The sequence below is a fragment of the Sebastes umbrosus genome, chromosome 23 (genome assembly GCF_015220745.1).
Source record: "Sebastes umbrosus isolate fSebUmb1 chromosome 23, fSebUmb1.pri, whole genome shotgun sequence".
Taxonomy (NCBI): domain Eukaryota; kingdom Metazoa; phylum Chordata; class Actinopteri; order Perciformes; family Sebastidae; genus Sebastes; species Sebastes umbrosus.
This window is the reverse complement of record NC_051291.1, coordinates 12,197,464-12,218,360: the sequence shown is the minus strand read 5'-3', so window position 1 is coordinate 12,218,360 and position 20,897 is coordinate 12,197,464. Positions and strand designations below refer to the sequence as shown.

At 41.3% G+C, this 20,897-nt stretch overlaps 1 protein-coding gene across 7 annotated transcripts in view; it reads right to left on the bottom strand.

Annotated features, from left to right (window-relative positions):
- The window catches only part of anks1b (ankyrin repeat and sterile alpha motif domain containing 1B), a 250,819-nt gene that overhangs the window by 114,520 nt on the left and 115,402 nt on the right, over positions 1-20,897 (bottom strand). For 6 of the 7 annotated variants that reach the window (XM_037760557.1, XM_037760558.1, XM_037760556.1 and 3 more), the window contains one exon: positions 17,045-17,176. In XM_037760557.1, the coding sequence (XP_037616485.1) occupies positions 17,045-17,176 (132 nt within the window). Of the gene's footprint in view, positions 1-4,280; positions 4,414-17,044; positions 17,177-20,897 lie in introns of those variants that run through there. The other variant, XM_037760562.1, reaches the window with a different exon arrangement.

The following is a 20,897-nucleotide window of genomic DNA, read 5'->3' as shown; positions in this document are numbered from 1 at the left end:
GATAACTGTGATCAATGACCTTTTGCTGGAGCTTTTCTTTAAAGAAAAAAAAAAAGAGCAGTCTCAAGTCCTCAACATTCATCTGCTATAAAAGTGTTGAGACTGGCAAAGATTAGGAATAAGTCAGACGCAATCTTACGTTGATTTATGAGTGTAAAATCAGTCCATCATTTTTTACATTTGAGGTTTTTATGTGATAAATGTGATAGAAAATGTCTACCCTGCAAAATCCCGATATGTTTGATAATCTCGAGCCTTGAAATATGAGATACAACGGTTTTATTTCAATTTATCAACTCCCTAACTGATGAAAGAGGAGACTGTTGTTAAAATCTATCCTTTGCCGGTGCAGTAGCTTTGGGGTCTCATCACATGGTGTGAATGAATTAAAAAAAAAGAAAAAGAAAACAGCAAAACAACTGCTGAGAAACAGGGCACAACATTCCTTCAGACACAAAAACAACAGAGTTAAAACTCCTGATAAACCATCAAAAACAGCAACTATTTTGTCTCAAACTGCAAAACTAAGACAAAGTATTTTTGAGTAACATTAAAACATTGTCTTAAAGAAACCAGACAGAAAAAGACCTGTAAGCACAGTATATGCTTGGACAGGCATAACATTATTCAATAATATTATTTAAAATCTCTTTAACAAGTGTTGAATTGTCTCCTTCTTTAAGCAGTAGATTCTCTGTGATGGTAAAAAAATCATTAGGAACATTTATTTATGCACAAATTCAATTTATAGACTATTGTGAATTCAGTTGTGATGGTTTGTCATTCTTGAAAAATCCCCAGCAAAAAGAAGTTTGGGAAACACAACTCTAATCTACAGACTTTGTTGTTCATACTGCATCCTTCCGTCATCCCCCTATTTCCCCAGGCTTTTCCTGTCTCTCTCTTAACTGTCTTGTGAAGGCAAAATGAAAATATATAAGCTGTAAGCTTCAGGTCTCTATCCATTTTAATGGCTCTCACCAAAAAACTAGGGCTGTCCTCAACCAAAGAAAGTCTTAGTTGACTATCACTCTTGTCGACTAATCGATTAGTTGATTTAATCGACAGATCTGTAAAACTGAGTTCCTCCACAAAGAATCACACAAAAGCACCACTTTCAATTTTGTGTTTAACAGAGATGTGCTCATAAGTTTCTTGCAAATAAGTCATTCAGCATGAAAAAGCCTAAAAACACAACTAATCGACTAAAGAAATCTTAGACTAATCGACTAAGAGGGGGCAGCCCCACAAAAAACACACGCACACACACTAGGAAAAAAGCACTTGTTGTCATTCTTGATAGTATGTTATTAGACTGTTAATAGGAAGGATGCTCTTGCTTTACTTTTCTTAATTAATGCTGTTTTTGAGGCTTATTGTAAGTCTCTCTGAATAGAGTATTGAGTAGCCAAATGCCTAAATTGTAACTGGCATACTAAATAAAATACATCAATGATTTTTTACCAAAAGGGACTCGCAGCATTTTGAAAAGAACTCTTCATTTTGGAGGCGATTTATTCAGAGCACCATGTAAGGAAATGTTTCTTGGGGGACCTTTTATATAACAGTGTTCTCTCTTTGGGTATTTGAGGAGAATTTCGGATTGCATTTTGTTGCAGCATTGGTGAAAAGGTTGAGCCCCAAAGGGTTTTCCGAGCGAGAGCTGAGGACCAAAAGGTCCCTTATCTTTGAGGCAGATGTGTACCCAGAGAGAATGAAAAACAAGAGTGAGTGATGTGAAGCAGGGGAAAAGGTTACAGGGAGCGAGCGTCATTCCAGCCAAAGAGACAAAACATTTCTTTCCAGCCTCTGGATGTCTGCCTTTTCCCCATAATGCAACACTCTATCATCATTTCTGAAGTGTCACTTGGTAACCTGCCCCCTGGTTATACCCTTCTTAATGGGATCGGTGGTAAACTTGTCACCGTGGCGATAAGTTGTGGGTATACGACTGTTTTTCAAACGTGCACCGCATACATCTCAACAACCCCTCTGACTCTTTCTTCAACCCGTTCGCCCTCTCCCAGCCTCCTTACCTCATTCAACAGCCATTATTCTTCCTGTCATCATCTGCTACTACATTACCCAGCCTGCATCAGGCCATCAATCACACTCAACATGGATTAATCATTCTGGGCTGACAGAGCAATCAGTCCCTTGATGATTTCTCTCACTCACACTCTCTGCACTCAATCTGAGGCTTATTTCACACTGCACTTTATTAAAAGGCCTACAAACTACAACCCAACCCCCCCCCCCACTTTTCTCCATCAGCACTCAATTAAACCACCATTACCAGCTAATGGAGGCCCAGTCGGTCTTTTATGCCTTCACTCTGCAGGTGGTCGGTCCTCAGCTGATACTGATTTGACGTGACAACCTGGTTAGTTGCAGATTTCACTCACAGAGCTGAAGGAAAGGCTGAGAGCACTCTGATGGAGCCATTAAGAGCTGCTGCTAGTTCACTGCTCCCACATAGAAAACTCATCTGACAGCTCAGATTAAAGGTGCAATTAATCATCGTCATATTCATTTGGAAAGTTTAGCCAAATTGCGATTTCAAAAGCAAGAGCTAGCCTCGACAACAAACCACTAAACTGCATCTCATACAGTGTGTTTACATGCACTTAGGTAGCCTAGATACACTTGACTTTCTGAATGATGTCAGCCAGTTGAATGGACGTTATCAGTGGTTATCAGCCTCATATATGTGGGTTAGAGGGGGCCTGCTAGACCTGCTAGTAGGTTCAGAAGGCCATTATCATCTATTCACATGGTTGATTGTTGAACAGCAACCTTTAGTGGCCATCGTAATTATGACGGGAGCAAAGGATGAAGTCAGGTGACGTAGTATAAAGAGCGTCAAAGTCTGCATGGAGTGGCGGGTGGCAGTCGGGGCCTTCACAGCAGCATCCTCGTATTCAAAATACTTCAATCCAAAGTCTGACTAAGACTGGAACCATCACAGTGGGCTCTGGAAGTCAAAATCTGTTTCAGTTTCTTACAATTCAAACAAAAAAGTTGTGCTCTCGCTGCACCATCAGCCGTTCGACACACACTCAACATATTGCATCACTACGACAGTTAAAGAGAGAAAGCAATTCTTCCAAAATAAGGGTAAAGTAGGGGAGAAACCTCACTACTGACGGACGATTTCCTGCATAGTCTGATTTTTCTCATTAAGGATGTAAACATACAACAGTGTGTGTCACCGGCAGGAAATGCAACAGATTGCTTGAAGTCACGAAGCTGGAGGAGGGTGCAGTTCTCTAGAAACGATTCAAGATAAAGTTTCCAAGTTACTGGAAGTGAAAGTAGAGACAGGCGAAACCATTGTCTTTGCAACAGGAAGAGGCGAGATTAAATGGGGAATGCACAGTCCTGATATGAAAACACAACGGCAGCTCTGATATTTCTGATGAAACTGAGCTGTGAGATTGAGGCCATCAAGCACCTCAACCGTGGTCTCGTTTGTTTACGGTAATTACCGAGATGTCACCATGAATTAGCAATGAAATACGGAAGTTGTAAAATGCCACAGGTGGAGTGGCATCATTAATGGATGCACTGAAGAGATCACGAGACGAGCTGCGAGACAGACTGCGCTCAGGAAAGAGGTTTCCTCTGTAGGGGTCTACAGGGAGAAGTATGATGAAAAGGAGAGAGGGAAGAAAGCAGGAAATGATTGAGAAATTATCTTTAAAAGGACGGAGATATGAGGAATCACCAATAACTTGCACTCTTAATTAATTTCTCATTCCCCCACTGTCTATTCTTCCCTACCCTTCATCACTTCTCCTACCTCTCATCTCTCTCTTTCACTTCTACATCATCTCTCTTTATTCCTGTTATTCTAAATCTCCAAGAGAAAGAGAAAGAGTGAGGCCGAACTGACAGGGGTAACAAAACCCATCGCCCAGGGTAAAGACAGGGAGGGAAGTAAACACAGGTAGATCAAAAAGAAGCCAGGATCCAACTCAAACTTACTTTGGAGTTTGTGTCAGTGAATCCCAAAGGAGAGGAGCGCGAGACAGAGCGGGAAGAGGAAAATGAGTGAGGAAGTGGGGAGTGCAGTGAGTTCGGAGCAGGGATTTCCTCACACACACAAGCATAGAAAAGACACACAAAAACGTGAGTCGAGTAGAGGCAACATGTTTGATATCGCACACACAGGAACGGCAAGAAAGAAAATTATCCAATTCAGAAGTGAGCTTAAAGATCGAGCTATTCCCTCGCCAGCGGAAAACTACTTTGCACTCGATCTCGATGAGAACACTCACTGGAAGGAAATCCGTCTCGCTCAAGTCCGCAGTGAAGCCTGGAGTTGGAATTAATCCGGCGGGTGTGACAGCAGGTTTAGCTACCTGATAGTTTGATGTATCTCGCCTCTTCCTCCCGCTCGGGCCCCGGAGAGGTCAGACGGATTTGAAAAGTGGGAGAAAAGGCTTCACGCGGTTTCGATGTGAGCGGTCTCCTCCAACAAACAAACACACTCCGTCTTCATTCATTTCCCTGCCTCCACCCTGCCTCCCTCTCTATCTCTCAGGGCAGAGATAGGACACAGAGAAACTTGTGTCTGAGCTGAGCAGGAAGGGAGCAGACAAACAGAGGCCTCCTCTTGCCACTAATTAGCAGGTCGTATGCAGCTCCCGTCCAACTGCAGATTAAACGTTTGAGTTTGAGTGTGTGTGTGTGACGGCGCCGGCATATGTGACCAAAAGATGGTATGTCACGGTGTGTGATTATATCTGTGTAGTAAGGCAGTGTGGTGTTTGTCTGCTTGCAGCAGATACAGCTGACGTGTGAGATCATGTGAGAGCTTATGTGCATACTATTCTGTGTGTTTCAATGCGTACGCATAATTGATTCTGCTTGTATTATATACAGGCTGTGTGTGTGTGTGTGTGTGTGTTTGTGTGTGTAGGGGCTGATAACCCAAATAGGAAATGTGCTGCTGCTTCGGTCACATCCGAGCAGCTTCTATCGTACAGTCTTAAATCCTGTGAGTCGCTCTTCCTCTCTCTGTCTCTGTTTAACCCCCCGTACTGTAGCAGTCACCACCCAACCCATTGCCTCACACACTGTACTGGACACTGAGTTCATAGGCCATCAGATATGAATAGAGGCTATAATTTGCTGGCATTTCCTCATGGAGGCTATTTGATTAGAGAGAAAAGGGAGGGGTGGACACCAGAGAGGACAATGGACCCTCTGAGGCCCTCAATGAAGGGGAGAGTGACGGAAAGAGAGAGAGGGGTTGCAGTCATGAGAGGGCAGCACTGGAGAGATAACCGCAAAACAGAAATGGAAAATTAAGAAAGATTGCAGCGTTTAAAAAATGAAAGGAGGCAAAAGACAGCCCAGTCCTCGACTCAAGCTGATACGCAAGAAAATATGCGCTTTCAGAGAGTGGGATGAGCAGATTAATACTAATCTCATGACTGTGTTAATCAGCCTACCATAGCGTGAAATAGGGACGTCCTCGACCAAAGAAAAAAACGACTAACACTCATATGATTTTGTCGACTAATCGATTAGTTGATCGACAGATTTATGAAACGGAGTTTCTCCACAAAGAATCACACAAAAGCACTGCTTTAAATCAAATGTGCTAATAAGTTTCTTAGTAATAAGTCATTCAGCATGTAAAAAGCATAAAAAACAACTACTCGACGAAAGAAATCTTAGTCAACTAAGACCAAAATGACCGATTAGTCGACTAATCGACTGAGAGGGGATAGCCCTAGTGTGAAGACTAGAAGCAGCCAGGCTCTGCTCAAAGGGAAACACAATTTAGAGTCTACGGCTGTTCTTAGGCACATCGGTGCTTTGAGCTAAATGTATATTTTATATATATATATTCACAATAACAATGCTAACATGCTGATGTTAAGCAGTTGCTGTTTGTAAGTTGGCCTCCTCCTCATCGGCTCAACGAGCGAGCGAGGGAAAGAGAGAGCAGCGATGATCGAGCGAGCTATAGAGTGAATAAAGAGAGGGGGCGGCGTTAGTGAGAATAAAGCAGAGAAATAAAACGCTATTTTGTGATTATTTCACAGTGGTTACTTTCTAAAGCACAAATAAACACAACCACAACTGCACACAACTCTACACCACCCTGCAGGAAGGCGCCGGATTTTGAATGAATGCAGCCAAAGGGCAGGCTTCATCCTGTCCGGTGTGACTCAGCGCTGTGCTCGGTCAAACTGAAATTGATACACTAAGAGGTTGAGGTTATTGTTATTGGTTGGGGGTTTCACCCCCACGTTCAGCTGTTTGCTGAAGCCTAGAAACATCCGGAAAACAGAAAAAAGAGAAGAAAAGAAAAATACAGGCAGCGGGCTGCAGGGTTTCTGCAGAAACAGACACTACCAAACACTTCTAGTGGGTCATAAGTGATGATTGAGAAAGATTGTTTTTGTATCAGTCTATACATTGTTTTATTTTCAACTTAAGAGGTTGGCAGGTGTATTTTGTCACTTAGGACAGAGCCAGGTTAGCCATTTCCCCTTGGTTACTTGCAAGAAAGCGAATAGGAAATGTTGAACTCAGAAATGGAGAGATAAAAAGGTCAATGGCAGGAAAAAGAGATGAAGTGGAATACAGTGGCAGAAAAAGATGAGATAGAAGAGCAGTTGTTGATCTTCATGAGAAGTGAGAGAGATGAAATAGAAAGCGAGAGGTGCAGGTTGGTCAGAGCAGCGAGCAGGGATTGCCTTGCAGAATTGGATTTCCCTCCATGGCTGGCTAATCCCACAGAAATCAGCTTGCTGAGCCACCCACAGGACAGCGACAGTCACTCCTCAGAAAATAACAGCCTTCACATTCCCCGTGATGGCCGCTGTATTGAGCAAAGCTCAAACTGTGGCTTCTCCTGGCTCCACGCTTTAATCCCACAGACACGGCAACCAGCCGGAGCGAGAGGCCGCTGACAGAGAGCCATCGCTGTGTGACCGACTGTGTTTAACCGCAAGCCTGACAACTTTGGAGGAAGTTTCAGGTATACGTGTGCTGCATAGATGCACTGGATGTACAAAACAGTTTGATGTTCTACATCAAGGCTGCCCAAAATGGGGCCCGCAGGTTGTTTTTTGTTTTGTTTGTTGTTTGCAGGTTGTTTTAGAGCTAGAGTGAAGATAATCATATGAAACTACAAGCCTCAGTAATCCATTTTCTACCAACCATGTCATGTTGGCTTGTTGGGAAGGAGGCTGAATGACGCTCCAAAGTTGAGCTAAAGTTTAGCGAGGAAAAACTGCCGTGGTGATTTTCAAAAGGGTCCCTTGACCTCTGACCTCAAGATATGTGGATGAAAATGGGTTCTATGGGTACCCACGAGTCTCCCCTTTACAGACATGCCCCCTTTATGATAATCACATGCAGTTTGGGGCAAAACATGCAGTTTTTTTAATGCACGTTATTTTCACCTATTCTAAAAATGGCGTATTTGAATATTTCTGCATACTGGGGTCTCTAAACAAACATCTTTGAAATGCATAAATTGGATATGACTGGAAATGAGCCCAATTGTATTCAGCAGGTGGGTTTTAAGGGGTTAATTATGTAAACCTAAAATTATTCAATTAAGGGAACTTGTGATCCTAGTACCATTTTGCATCTGAACAATACAATAGGTGTTTACTTTTGGCCTGTGGTCCACCATTAACTTCCAGTTTTGGCACTCCAAGGGAAAAAGTTTGGGCACCTGTGATCTACAAACAACAATAAAGGTAGTCACCAAATGTAACCAAAAGTTAAACTGGGTAGAAGCAACTCCTTTCCATGAGGTGTTGGATTCACAGAACCATGTGAAGCTCAAACTGTTACACAACCTACGACAAGATGAGGAAGGTTTTCAACTGAGCAACGTAAAAATCAATTTAAGTGCTTCCACTATTCATCCATCATTCCTGCAAAGTAAAACCATGATTTTTGAGCACATTTTAAGGATTTTTCACTCGTCTTTTCGTCAATATCCTCTATGTAGTAAAGCTTATCCACTGAAAAAAAAACAGCCAGGTTTTCCTATAAAAAAAAAAAAACCCAAATGGGTTTGAACTGACTTTCACTTGGATTTGTTTCATGCATTAAAACATCCATCTGTTTCTCTCTTCCAGAACATCCAACGTAATTAAAGAAAAACACTGGAACTAGAGTGTTTGCACCCCAGATTTTTGTAATAAAGATTGTTTACCGTAATTAGATTTGTACTTCTTTCCATAAAACAGAAACAATAAAACAATGAAATAAAGGGGGCACTCAGTGACTGGCTTGTTTTGCTGAATGATTTTTCCTTGTTCTTTCTGTACCAGGCAGTATATTTAGTAGCAGCTCAGAGTGCTAAAAATGACTTCCTATTTATTACTTTTATGGGTACTCTGCTTTTTATATCTCCATCATGATACAGGGAATTGTTTTAGAGGATGCTTACTGCTCCCGACAGATTCACTGCATCGTTGAACACACACACACCTTGCTGATATGCCAACAGCACAGCGTGACAGCTGTTCTGCCCTCATTTTTGATGGGTTTTTGTTTTGGGGGGATAGTGAATCACTAAAAATCAACAATATATGTGACATCTATGCAACAACTCAGATCATCTTTCCCTATAAAATCATCCATTTCAAACTGTTCTCAGGTGGTTTAGCACATATCTCTAAGGCTAAATGAATGGCCTGCAGATGTTCTATTCAGCCAGAGAGAAATAAAGACTGGAAGTGATGAAAGAAAGAAAAATGACAAGTATGGTGAAGGGAGAAAGGTCAGAAAGAGGAGAGAGAAGTGGAACATTAGACCTCTAGTTATCTGTCACAAAGTCATTCTCCTTGAGAAACCCACTAAGCAACACTTCACTGCCACACGACACAAGTCTGAAAGAGAAATACAAGGTCTGTGGCATTAAACTGCGGCTCGGAAACACGACTAATGACTTTCCAAATGTCTTCATTTATACCTACTGGGGTCTCCGCATACTGTATGTTAAAGGACAGGTCCATTATTTTAATTTTTTTTAGGTTTTTATATCATTCTCTAGCTTCCCAGTGGTGTTCCATATAAATTATAATCACATCAAATTTTGGTCAAAGTATGTATGTTTAAGTGTCAAAATACTATTTTCTCAAGGCCTTCTAAAAACTTTTTCCCATCTCAGTTGTACTCTGTAGTCAATGCAAGTAAGCAAACCTAAGCATGTTGGCAGTAGCTTTAGCATTTACCATACGAACATGAGAGTAGCACTGATCCTCTCATCTGACTCTCAGCAAGAAAACAAATAAACGTATGCCCGAAAATATTGCACTATTGCTTTATAACAGAGACCCACTCTTTTCCAGGGACTTATAAATCTCTAGTGATTAGATTGAATTAAACTTTATTGATCCCTGTAGGGTAGCGCTACATCACCCTGCTCCTGCCTCCTTACCGCACAACAAACCTGTTAGTTGTGAATAAATCACTCAAAATGACAAAAACCTAAAGCAATGTGCTTTTATTTCCCAACCCCGTCTTCCCATAACTGTCTTCAAGTCATCTGGGGACCCACTACAGTGTTTCATTTGAAATATTAACTCCGCATTTAAATCAACACTCAAGCGAGATGTTATACACAGATGCACCTGCATGTGCACAATTTTCTTTAAATATGAACGAATGAATGATCTTGTTTGTCCTATTTAAATATGAAAATCCTAATTCATTTATACAGGAATACACAGTAAGCAACTCTCTCCCTGTCATCTAGGTGTGTGTTTTGTGTGAGATATAAGCTTGGTTTGGACACATGCTGACACATTCCACCACTCTGTTGGCTCTTCAGAAGCATTTCAGGGTTAAATGCCTTGCTCAAGGGCACTTTAACATCAGTGGCATGGTTGTTCTGCTGTAATATACGCTAGTATCAGTGCTGTGAAGCACACTTCTTCGTATTGGTGGTCTCTCTTTATTGAAGCTCCTACGCCTCTTTCTCCAATCTTTTTTCCACGTTTCCTGTTTACCTCAAGGACAACGAGATATCTAAACTCCAGCAGGATGTCAGACTATACAAACCACACACACACACTCAGGGAACATCTCCAAGTACTCAAGGGCGGCATATCTGTGTGTGTGTGTGTGCCAATCTATTTCAGTAAAAAAGTATTTGACAGCAGCTATAGGTGTGTGTGCTGAAGGTTAGGCTGACAGGAAGACAGTCTATAGCTGCAGAGTCTGCAGGGCATAAAGCCATTAACAAGAACTAAGTGTAAGCACAGAGCTGCGTCACGTCCCGCAGAGAGCAGCAGATAGAGGACAGGAGAAATGGAAAATAACAGCAAGAAAGAAACAGAAGGATAAAGAATTGGACTGGATTTTTATGTAGTTTTTTTACATTTGGATTTGTGTTTAAAGCTAATAAAATGAATAACTGAAAAATATAATTATAATCCATAGAACAAAGACAGATGCATCCTTAATTCACAATAAAATACTCATTCACATTTTAACCCCAATAAACATGCTCCTCACCACATGTACATTCCAACTTATCATAAAGACTGCAACCAGGGGCAAACAGCTAATCAAACTGTTGATTTAAGGAAAGACAGGCAGAAACATCATTTTTGAGCTTCTATAACATGGCTTCTTTCAGACTAGTGGAAAGAAAACATCAAAAACACACATTTAGGTGTTTATTTTACTACTTTGTCTATTTGCATCTGTAGATTTCTCCTAAATTCACCAAAAGTTAACATTAGATAATGCCTCATTTGCATATTTAAACATAATATTTCAGAAAAATCGCAATACAAAAAATAATTGTCTTAATGTCAGTAATCAACTGGGGAAGTTTCATGGTGATATCTATTAGTTAATTTTATTACCCTATTCGAATGTAATGGAATTTTAAAATACATATGTTTAAGGGCCATTTTCTCAAAATGAGTTGTTTTCTCAGACCCTGAGCCACAAATCTCCATGTCAGTAGCACTTATATACACCTAACATTCCAGTTTCATTCCCATCTATATTCTGAGGGTTTTTACAGAGGGGTTTGATCTTATATCATTCGTAGCCTGATTTCTATCACATTTTATATCTTAAAACATGGCGAAAATGAATTTACTTATGGCTGCTTACAGTATTTTCAGATTTATGGAGTGATAAGAAGAGGTATCGGAAATGCCCTGTGTAGAAAACCTTTGACTCTCATATGTCGACAAAATGAAAAAATAATTTGGAACCTGGCTTTACCCATTGTTCAGATTTCTGTTCCAGAAATGTATGCAAATTAAAAAAAAAAGATGCATATTTAAACAGAAAATTTCAGAAAATTTGTAAAAAAAAAAAAAAAAAGTCTTAATTTAAGTAATCAACTTTGGAAATTTCATGGTGGTATCTATTAGTTAAAGTTATACCCTATTCACCTGAGGTGTCTCCCCTTAGACATATCATGCCATTATTATTACAGCCTAACTCTCAGCAATATTGAACTATTCAAATTTGACATTAGAAAACTTATGATCCCAAACCGTTTATATGAAAAACCTCACCCAGTCTCCCACAGAGCACATTCAGTCCTTCATTTACAGACTTCTGAACCTCTCCACATAATCGCTGCCCTCTCAGAAACATCTGCCTTTGATGTTCCTTCACATCTTCAAGAGTTCTCCTGGGTCTCTGATCTCTACCGGTGCGACACACACCTGCCCTCCCTCCACCTCAACTCCTTAAAACCCCCCCTGGGCTGAGAACATTTAAGGTCAGCAGCCACCCACTCAGGAGAGGAAAACTGGAGTCTGAGTGAGTGTGCAGAAAGAGAGAGATGGAGGAAGAAAAACAAGAAGGAAGAAGTAAAGGTGGTGGACACAGTCGGGAAACGCTGACGTGTGCGCAGCGCTCTGACGCCCCTGTGCTGACGGCGACTGAGATTTGTCAATGGTGGACATCCCACGCCTGATATCTTATGAATTTCTGTGTTGCCTGGCAACCCTGCCAACCTCTCTCTCTCTCTATCTGAATTCATTTCTTGCATTTTCTTTTTTCTCTATTTGGCTTTTCAAGGTTTCCAAAAGTGATGTCTGAACTTCTTTGTTAAAGTCGCAGAGGAAACCTCCTCCACACGCACTTTGGCGTCAGTCGGAGTTCGCATGGCGGTGGTGGGAGGAAACCTGTGGCTGGCAACGGAAAATTCACAACAAGGGAAGCGTCCTTATGCACGCGCGTATGCCCGCATACATACACACACATAAACATGTGACAGACTGTGATGACGTGCCATATTCATTATCTTAGAACAGAGTGCACTCTCTATTTTCCGTCTAATCTACTGCAGCACAGTCTCTGACAGGTGTACTGTGTATATACAAACACACTGAAACACTAATAACTCCTAAATTTGTCCATGCACCTGCGTAGGCATGTGCACACTCACACAGACACACACAATGCAAATACAGAAACACATACTCGATTGCCAGTCTATTAGATACACTAACTAAAACTAATGCAGGCAATATTTCTGCAGTAAGTATTACCATCACAAAGGTTTTATTGTTCAGTTTTTGTTGCAATTGTTTTAATAGAGGTGTCATTTCAACTTCATTTTGGAAGATGTAGCTTGAGGTGCTGTCATTTTTTACTGTATTATATATGAAAACTGATGAGGGCTAAAGAAAAATCTGTTGATGCTGCTTTAGGTATTTGTATAAAAACATAAAATATTCCTGATTAAATAAGCAACATTAGGAAAAAACATATCTTTTGCTAATAAAACTCAAAAACTGAAAAAACTCACAGTAACACAAGTAAAAAATCCACAACTACCTTTTGATTTGGATTCTTCTAATGCCAAACTCGGACTGGTGGACAAAAATATGATATTTTTGCATGATTTCTTTCCAACAGATCCCAAGCCATGTCAAACCAGTGAGAAGAGAGCACAGACAAAAAAAAAAACTCTCATGTTAAATAACTAAAATTGTTCTAATTGCAGAAATGTATGTAGGATGCCAACACTTGCTTGCAGCTGATTGAAAATATACAGTTTGGGGGTCTTTAAATAGTTTTTTTAATTAGTAAAGGGATTTTTTAGGCACCTAAAAGAAAGGCCCACCTACAAATAACAATTTCAGTTTAAGTGTATGCTATATTTAGAATATTTCCACTGCTTTACCTTGCCATCAGACAGCCATTTCCGACGGAAAACTGAAGCCATCATCTATGCTCTCTTCAAAGCCACCAGACTCCATTGACAAAAACAGTAATTTTATCTCGCACCACACGGGAGTTGTTTGGTCTACCGCTGCCTCAATTGGTTGGTTAGTTTGTGTTATTGTGTGACTTTGGTGTTTCAAAGGATTAGTTTGGATTCATCAAAGTCACACAATAACACAAACAAACTAACAGATCTAGGCAGCTGTAGACCAGCAACTAATTCATTCTGTGAGGTAAAATTACTGTTTTTGTCAAAGGAGTCTGGTGGCTTTGAAGAGAGCATAGAAAACGAATTCAGTTCCCCATTGGAAAGGGCTGTCTGACGGCAAGATAAAGAGGCGAAAATACACTTAAACTGATTTTTTAAGTGTCTAAAATACGTTTTGTTGCCAGCCCCGTCCACAGCAGTACATTGCTTTGCTTCCGTGCCGGTACTCCTGTCTGCTACTCCAAACTGGAGGCGTGCCGCCTGCCGTCTACTGTAGGTAATACACTGACGATGTATAAGTACCTCATACAACCCCACTCCAAAGCTTCCAAACTATCCCTTTAAACTAAAGTTTAGTTAGCTAAAGTTTTTAATGCGAGGGTTTTTTTCTGTATGATTAGTTAGACAAGTCCGGCTCTTTGACTGACAGTCTAGAGTGACAGCCGGACAACCACAAAACTCTCGCGCTCAGACAATCGATACAAAGCTTAACACACTTCTGTTGAGATATAAAGTGAAAGATAGATGAGTCAGACGGAGAGAGAGACAGACAGACGAAAAATGGGACGGAGCGAGGGATGATAGAAAACAAGCTAAAAAAGAATTAGGCTGACGTGGGATGATGAGAAGAAAGGATGAGATGGAGAGACTGCGGCATGAAAACATCTCACTTTGTCCATTCATCGTCAGAGGGGATGAACGGGCTCCTCTCTTTATGTTAGCTCTGTTTATTCATAATTACACAGGGCAAATTAGCACGGTGCTAACTTAATTATGAGATAACAACTCAATTTCTATTCCTCTCTCACTCTTTTCCTTCCTCCTTCTATAACCCCCCCCCTACACACACACACAAACCCACCCACACAAACTCAACATGAAGTCATGCCAAATTCAGACACAGTAAAGCTGATGCCACCAAATATGCTCTATATACCCTCATACTCACATTCAAACTGCCATGCAAAGAGCTTTTTTTTTTTTTTCCTTTCTACGCACACATACATATACACACACACACACACTTCTCCAGGTGCAAACCTCTCCAGGCAGAGTGCCAGTCATGCAGGCAGCCTGCCAGTGTACAAGACAGAGGGTCTGTTGTGTTGTAAATGTCAGATGTCCTGCTGTTTGAGCCAGCACGCATCCCACCGCTAAACAATCTCCTCAGCACACACTTAACCACACTTATATACGCAGCACGAAGGGCTCAGGGGGGCAGGTAGGAAGGAAAGAAGGAAGGAAGATGGAAATGATGGAGCGGGAATACAAGGAAGAGGAGGAGAATTTGGATTGCTTTTCTTTTCTAGAGTTTTGGTAAAAAAGGTACGACAGAATATTTCACACACTGACATTGAGAGGTAACAAGTGGGAGAGGATTTCTAAATATTCCTAATAAGCTTTAATTCCTATAACTCGTGCAGCATACTGTACAGTATATATCAGTGGTATATACTCAGGTACAACAGGTAAGAGAGATGCACGAGATCTAAAGAAGGTGAACTAAGCTTTCTCTGTATGGGATTCTTGACTTCAAGGTTTTCTTCTTTTTCTTTTGTCATGACTGTGGATCCAGTTCAAAGCAGTCTTGTTGACCCTCTAGTTTACCATTAGTACAGTATATACAAGCTTTAAGTGCATCTATTATGCTATCTTAACCCATATTACTGCACATAACAGACATCCACCTCTTCCCTTGTCTAGAAATATATCCAATGTTGAGTTAATACTATTTTATCTTTCACCTTACTGTGCAGCGTAACATTATCTGCTGATTTCCACTATAGTATTTTACTGTGCATCATCATTGGCCCTTTATTTCCTGCAGCTCAATGGCAACATATAAGAGGCTCTGCTCTTTGAAAGTACTCCATTTAAGTACTCTTAAATACTTAAATGACTCTCCAATAACCTCTGCAACGCATTCAGAACGCTGCTGTTAGGCTGCTCTGCCATCCTGGCTGCCCTGCACTGGCTTCCAGTTCACTACCAAATTCATTTGTTTTTAAAGCTCTCAATTGCTTGGCGCCCCCCCCCCCCCCTACACATCTGACCTCCTCAGCACCTCAACTCCACTCCAATAGAGCTCTCCGCTCCTCCGACACCAGCTTCAGTCATTCCACAATCACACCGCAAACACAGGGGTGATCGCGCCTTTGCGGTCACGGCCCATAAACTTCGGACTAGTCTCCCACTTTCTCTTAGATCAGCCCCTTGAGCTCTTTTAAAACCCAACTCTAAACCTACCTTTATTCCTTAATAATTGTGCCCACCTGACTTTTGCCCTCCTGCTCAGTTGTAAATAGTTGACTGTCATTTTTGTGGTTGTATCTATGTTCGTACCACTTATGTTTTCACTATGCTTTATTAATAAAGTACATATTGCATTTTGCTTTCGTCTGTTTTTGTGTCCAATTGCACTTCAAATCGCAGAATCAAGTGCTTTGCAGGATTAGACAATAAGAGAACGACTAAAACACAAGATTTAAATATTCAAAATAAAAAATATCTACATGACTAGAGAAACAAATTAGTAAAATCAAGGAATAAATACTGAATATGTTTGCCATGTAAGCAGAGAGATCAACATACTTGCTGTGCAGGAAGTGTGTAACAGGCCTACATTTTTTTATGTGTCCCTTTTTGAGGGTTAATTGACCATAACACCAATATTTCATTTGGGCAAGGAGGGTAAATATATGAAGTCTACATCAGCGGGGACAGTAGACTCACTTTGCTGCCTCACTTTGTGATTTAGGCTCATAAAATGGGGAGCAACAACTTACAGCTGTGTGCCTTGAGCTCATAAATATGTTTGAAGGGTGTATATACTTACTGCATCTTTCTTCAGATGCCAAATATCAACCCTCTATAAAACTGTTAGTTGTCTGACAGAAAAATCAATGCCGGTTTCGGTCCTTTAAAAAATACGACATCAGTCCCTAAGAGTCACATTAATATTCTACTGTGTATTCCTTCGCTGCTGCAATATTCGTATTTTCCCCCCCGAGGGGATGATTATCCTTTTTATGTGATCTCATCGTATCAGATATCTCGGTTGAATGTTACTCATTCAAAAGGTCATGAACCGAGTACTGCTCATAAAAAAGGTAAAAGCTTCAAAACCGGAGAGAGATAAGGAGATTTTGTGGAAAATTCTGAGAACTAGAGAGAAGATGAAAGATGAAAGATAGACAGAACAAGCATGAGACGGATACTGAACAGAGCAGCCAGTGATGGCTCATTCGCTGCGTTCCCAAGGTAACCAGTAAAAGTATTCACTCAGAACAATGGCGATATCACTAGCCTGTAATTTCACTGTAGGAAAGCTGTGTGTGTGTGTGTGTGTGTGTGTGTGTGTGTGTGTGTGTGTGTGTGTGTGTGTGTGTGTGTGTGTGTGTGTGTGTGTGTGTGCGTGCGCTGCATTGTTCTTCACCATGTGACAAACTTATATGTTGATTATGAAGTGATACCATTATGTTGTATAAGTGCCATTATGTGCACACTGTAAAACACAATATAATGCAAATGAACAGTGAGATTATTCGCTGAGAGTCGTCCAGTTAGAGAAGGCTAGTTCAGGCTCTGTGTGTGTGTGTGTGTGTGTGTGTGTGTGTGTGTGTGTGTGCGTGTGAGTGTGTTTACCTGTGACAGGCTGGAGAAGCCCAGGTTGCGGCAGCCGTTGCAGGGCGTCAGGGCCTCCCAGAATCCAGTTGGGCCGCAACTCTTTTCTGCCTCGTCCTCCTCCAGGGCCATAGCGAGAGGTGGGGTCGGCCGCTGCGTGCACAAAAAAACAAAACATTACATCACCAGATCACCAACATAACATGTTCCAATAGTAATGAGGTCAAAGGTCAGAAGAAGCCCTGAGAAGATGAATGTGCCATTGCATCATCTTGGAGCAAAGAAGTGGGGAATGGAACAAAGAGCTGAAAAGAGACATGATTAATTGAAACAGTGCGAAGAGGACCTATTATGCTTTTGTGCTTTTTCCTCTTTCCTTTAGTGTGTTATATAGTTTTTGTGCATGTAAAAGGTCTACAAAGTTACTCTCCCCCACAGAAACACTGCTCCTGAACTACCTGGAATGCCTTGATTGATGTCCCGCCTTTTCTTCCGTAACATGGTGATGTCACCAAGTAACACACCTGCCTAGTGGGTAGTTTGGCACGCCCTCAAACAAAGGAAGTTAGAGCTGGTATGAGAAAAATAAAGCCTTTTTGAACATTAAAGCATGTAACATGTTTTAGTAGAAATCCAAAATACAAGTATGCACCTGAAAATAAGCATATGTCCTCTTTAAGAAGGCAAAGTTGGTTATTTGAAAGTTATTTCTAAAGCTGCTATACTCAATATTGCCTTGCTGCTCTGGATGCCACAATGAGTTAATCAGAGAGGAGAAAGGTGCAGGAACAACTTTATCACACACACATGCACACGGTGTCCTTTCCCGGGGCTCTGTGGCTCCCATGAGGGCAGGTGTGTGGATGACGGAGGTGGCACGGAGGTGTCAGAGGGCAGACGCAGCCCACCTGATATCTCAGTGAACCGTATGATGCAGCAGAGGACGCAGGTCACAGCAGATTACATAGACAGATACCACCGCAGTGTCTGACATGTAGGTTTTTTAAAGAGGGAGAGAGCCGAGGGAGGGCTGATGACGAGAGAGGAGAAATCATCTTTAGTCTAAAAAAAGCAGGAGGGCAAAGAAATCAAGGTAATGAGGGAGAGGATTAAGAGAGGACGTGTTAAAGACAGGAAGAAGTGCTGGAGGAAAAATTGTGAAAAAACGGAGAGAAGATACAGAGGGAGGAGAGGACAGATGGGAAGAGCAAAAGAACAGCAGCCAGACTGGAGACGGGGGCAGAAAACGAGGCTGAAACCAAAAGGTCACCAGTCGCTCCAGATTGCAAAGGGCCCTCTGCAACACTGGAATATTGATTGATGTATAACGAACTGCAGTCCTTACACACACACACACACATACGGCACTGTACTGTATGACTGCAGGAACAACAGTCACATAATCCTTTCATTACAGTAAAATGCAGATAGACAGTGTTCAATAAAAATGAAAGTATTAATCATTCATTACTGAGGACTGCATAACTGATCAATATTACATATGAAAACCCTTAAAGGGATGGGATATATTTCTACTCAACGACGTTAGGAAACGTTTTTTATGAAAAATTTGTTCATTTGAAGGAAAACAGACATCTGATTGATCCTGTGACCTGACTCTACATTTAAGGCTCGTCATTGAAAGAAAAGTACTTTAAAGCAGTTTCAAATTGAACTAATTTTCACCCAAATTTATATCGCCACACATTCACAAGTTTTCCTGCTGCCAGAAGACACTGTTAACCACAGTTTACTGTAAACATGGTCCTCTGGTGACAACACAGCTCAGTTTCCAGTTATAGAAAGACAGAAAATGTTGTGTTTAGTGCCAATTAGCAAATGTTAGTATGCGAAGAGGCTCGACTGAGATGGTGAAACCTCGTGAATATTACCTGCTTATATTAAGTGTGTTAGCATTGTCACTGCAAGTGCACCAGCATGCCAATGTAAGCATGTAGTGCTATGATATTGGATGTTACAGGGACTGTGATTAATGTAAAAGCAGATCCAACTGTTCTGATTGCATAAAAAAGTTGTGTTTTTTACTCAGACTTTATGCGTATGACTGTGTATTCTTTATACTATGACTTTTTGTTTTTTTAAATAGCATTATATTGCCTTGCTTACAGTATCGCAATATATTTAATCCTAACCCCTGTATGATGATAAGTATAGTATCGCAAGATTCTTGCTCTCGGAACCCATCTACTATCGGTCTGATGACGGAAGAGCCTCTGAGGTCAAAGGGCTGTATTTCTGGGGTTCTGGTGTAGCCAGCAGATATCCGGGCCAAGACTTCCTTTTCTGTGAGTCGGTCAATTGTTTACAGTCCGATTAGCAACTTGAGATGCATGAATGGAGTTGGAGTTGAGAGACGACCGGATTGTTTCACAAGTAGCCGGTTTACAAGCTCATTTTAAACGAATACAAAGCGAAATCATCGTCAGACGATAGACGGTGGGTTCCCAGATTGCATTTTTGGCCAATGCGTTCTGCCTCTTTTGCTCTCCACACGGACTGTTTACCTGCAAATCAACTAAACTAAAGCCTGCTCGAACGTGATTGGTCAATACTGCTCTGACTACAAACAGAAACCAGAAAGCGTCCGATACCAAAATCTTGTCCCGTCGTCTACAGATTGCACATGCGAATGCAGAATCTGATTATGCAGATTACTGCTTCAGAGGCATTTCTAACCTGCAAAGGTCAACCAACAGAAAATTAATCAACCAGCACAAATTGCCAAACATGCGGCGCATGGTTCCAGCTTCTCAAATATGATGATTAGCTGCTTTTATCTGCTTTATACTGCAAAGGTAATACTTTGGAGATTTGGACTGTTGGTTGGACAAAATAATAAATTTGAAGATGTTATCCATTTCCTGACATATTCCTCACTAAATTACTATTTGATTAAATATTGAAAGTAATCTTTGGTGGCCGTCTTTGTGTTTCTGTGATAAATGGGTAAAGTCAAAGATACTGTGTGAAAAACAGTAGAAAATATTACCACCAGTGTCAGTAAAACAGTGGAATTGTCTTTCAGGGACACATACTGGTTTAACCACAACGAACACACGTACTGGGAGGAGGAGCACTCATTAGAATACAGGACACGCAACACACAAACATTTCTATTATTGCTCGGTTTACACACCCATGGGTAGCAAGGCAATGTGAGAAGCCTGTGTTACCGTGTGTGTGTGCGCTATCTTGGGTTTTTTGCGTGTTTTATTCATGTGTAACAGACACATCGAATCACATACTAATGGCCCCGGCCACATGTACAGAAGGCAGCCTGGGGGCACATAAACACACATACACACTGTGAATGTCAGTAATAGAATACAAATTGGTACTTAGAAAGAGAGAGAGAGAGAGAGAGAGAGAGAGAGAGAAAGAGAGAGACAAGATGGATTGATATAATTACAGCCAAAGTGAGCAGAGGTGTTGTTACGTCCATGCACATGTGTGTAAGCCTCGGCAGGTTTGAGCGCCCGCTGCACTGTACGTAAACATTCCTCGGCTTGCTTTCATATTGAGCCGAATTACAGAAATGGAGAAGATGATGAGCTATTGATCAGTGTCAAAATAATCCTCCACTGAGGTGTGTGTACGGTGTGTGTGTGTGTGTGTGTGTGTTGCTGTAGGTGAGCGAGAAGGAGAGAAATAGAAAGAAAAATAGAAACAGACGTGCCGTAAATAAGCAAGCGAGAAGCACAGACAGATAAACGCATTTCTTTGGATGCTTCCCTGTATGTGTGTGTTGTGTGTTTGTTTGTGAGTGTGTTCTAAAGGCTCAGGTGGGGGGTCAGCGTGATGGATGACCTCTGTGTCCTGCAGTGCGTCTGACTTCCTGCACAGTGGAATTGAA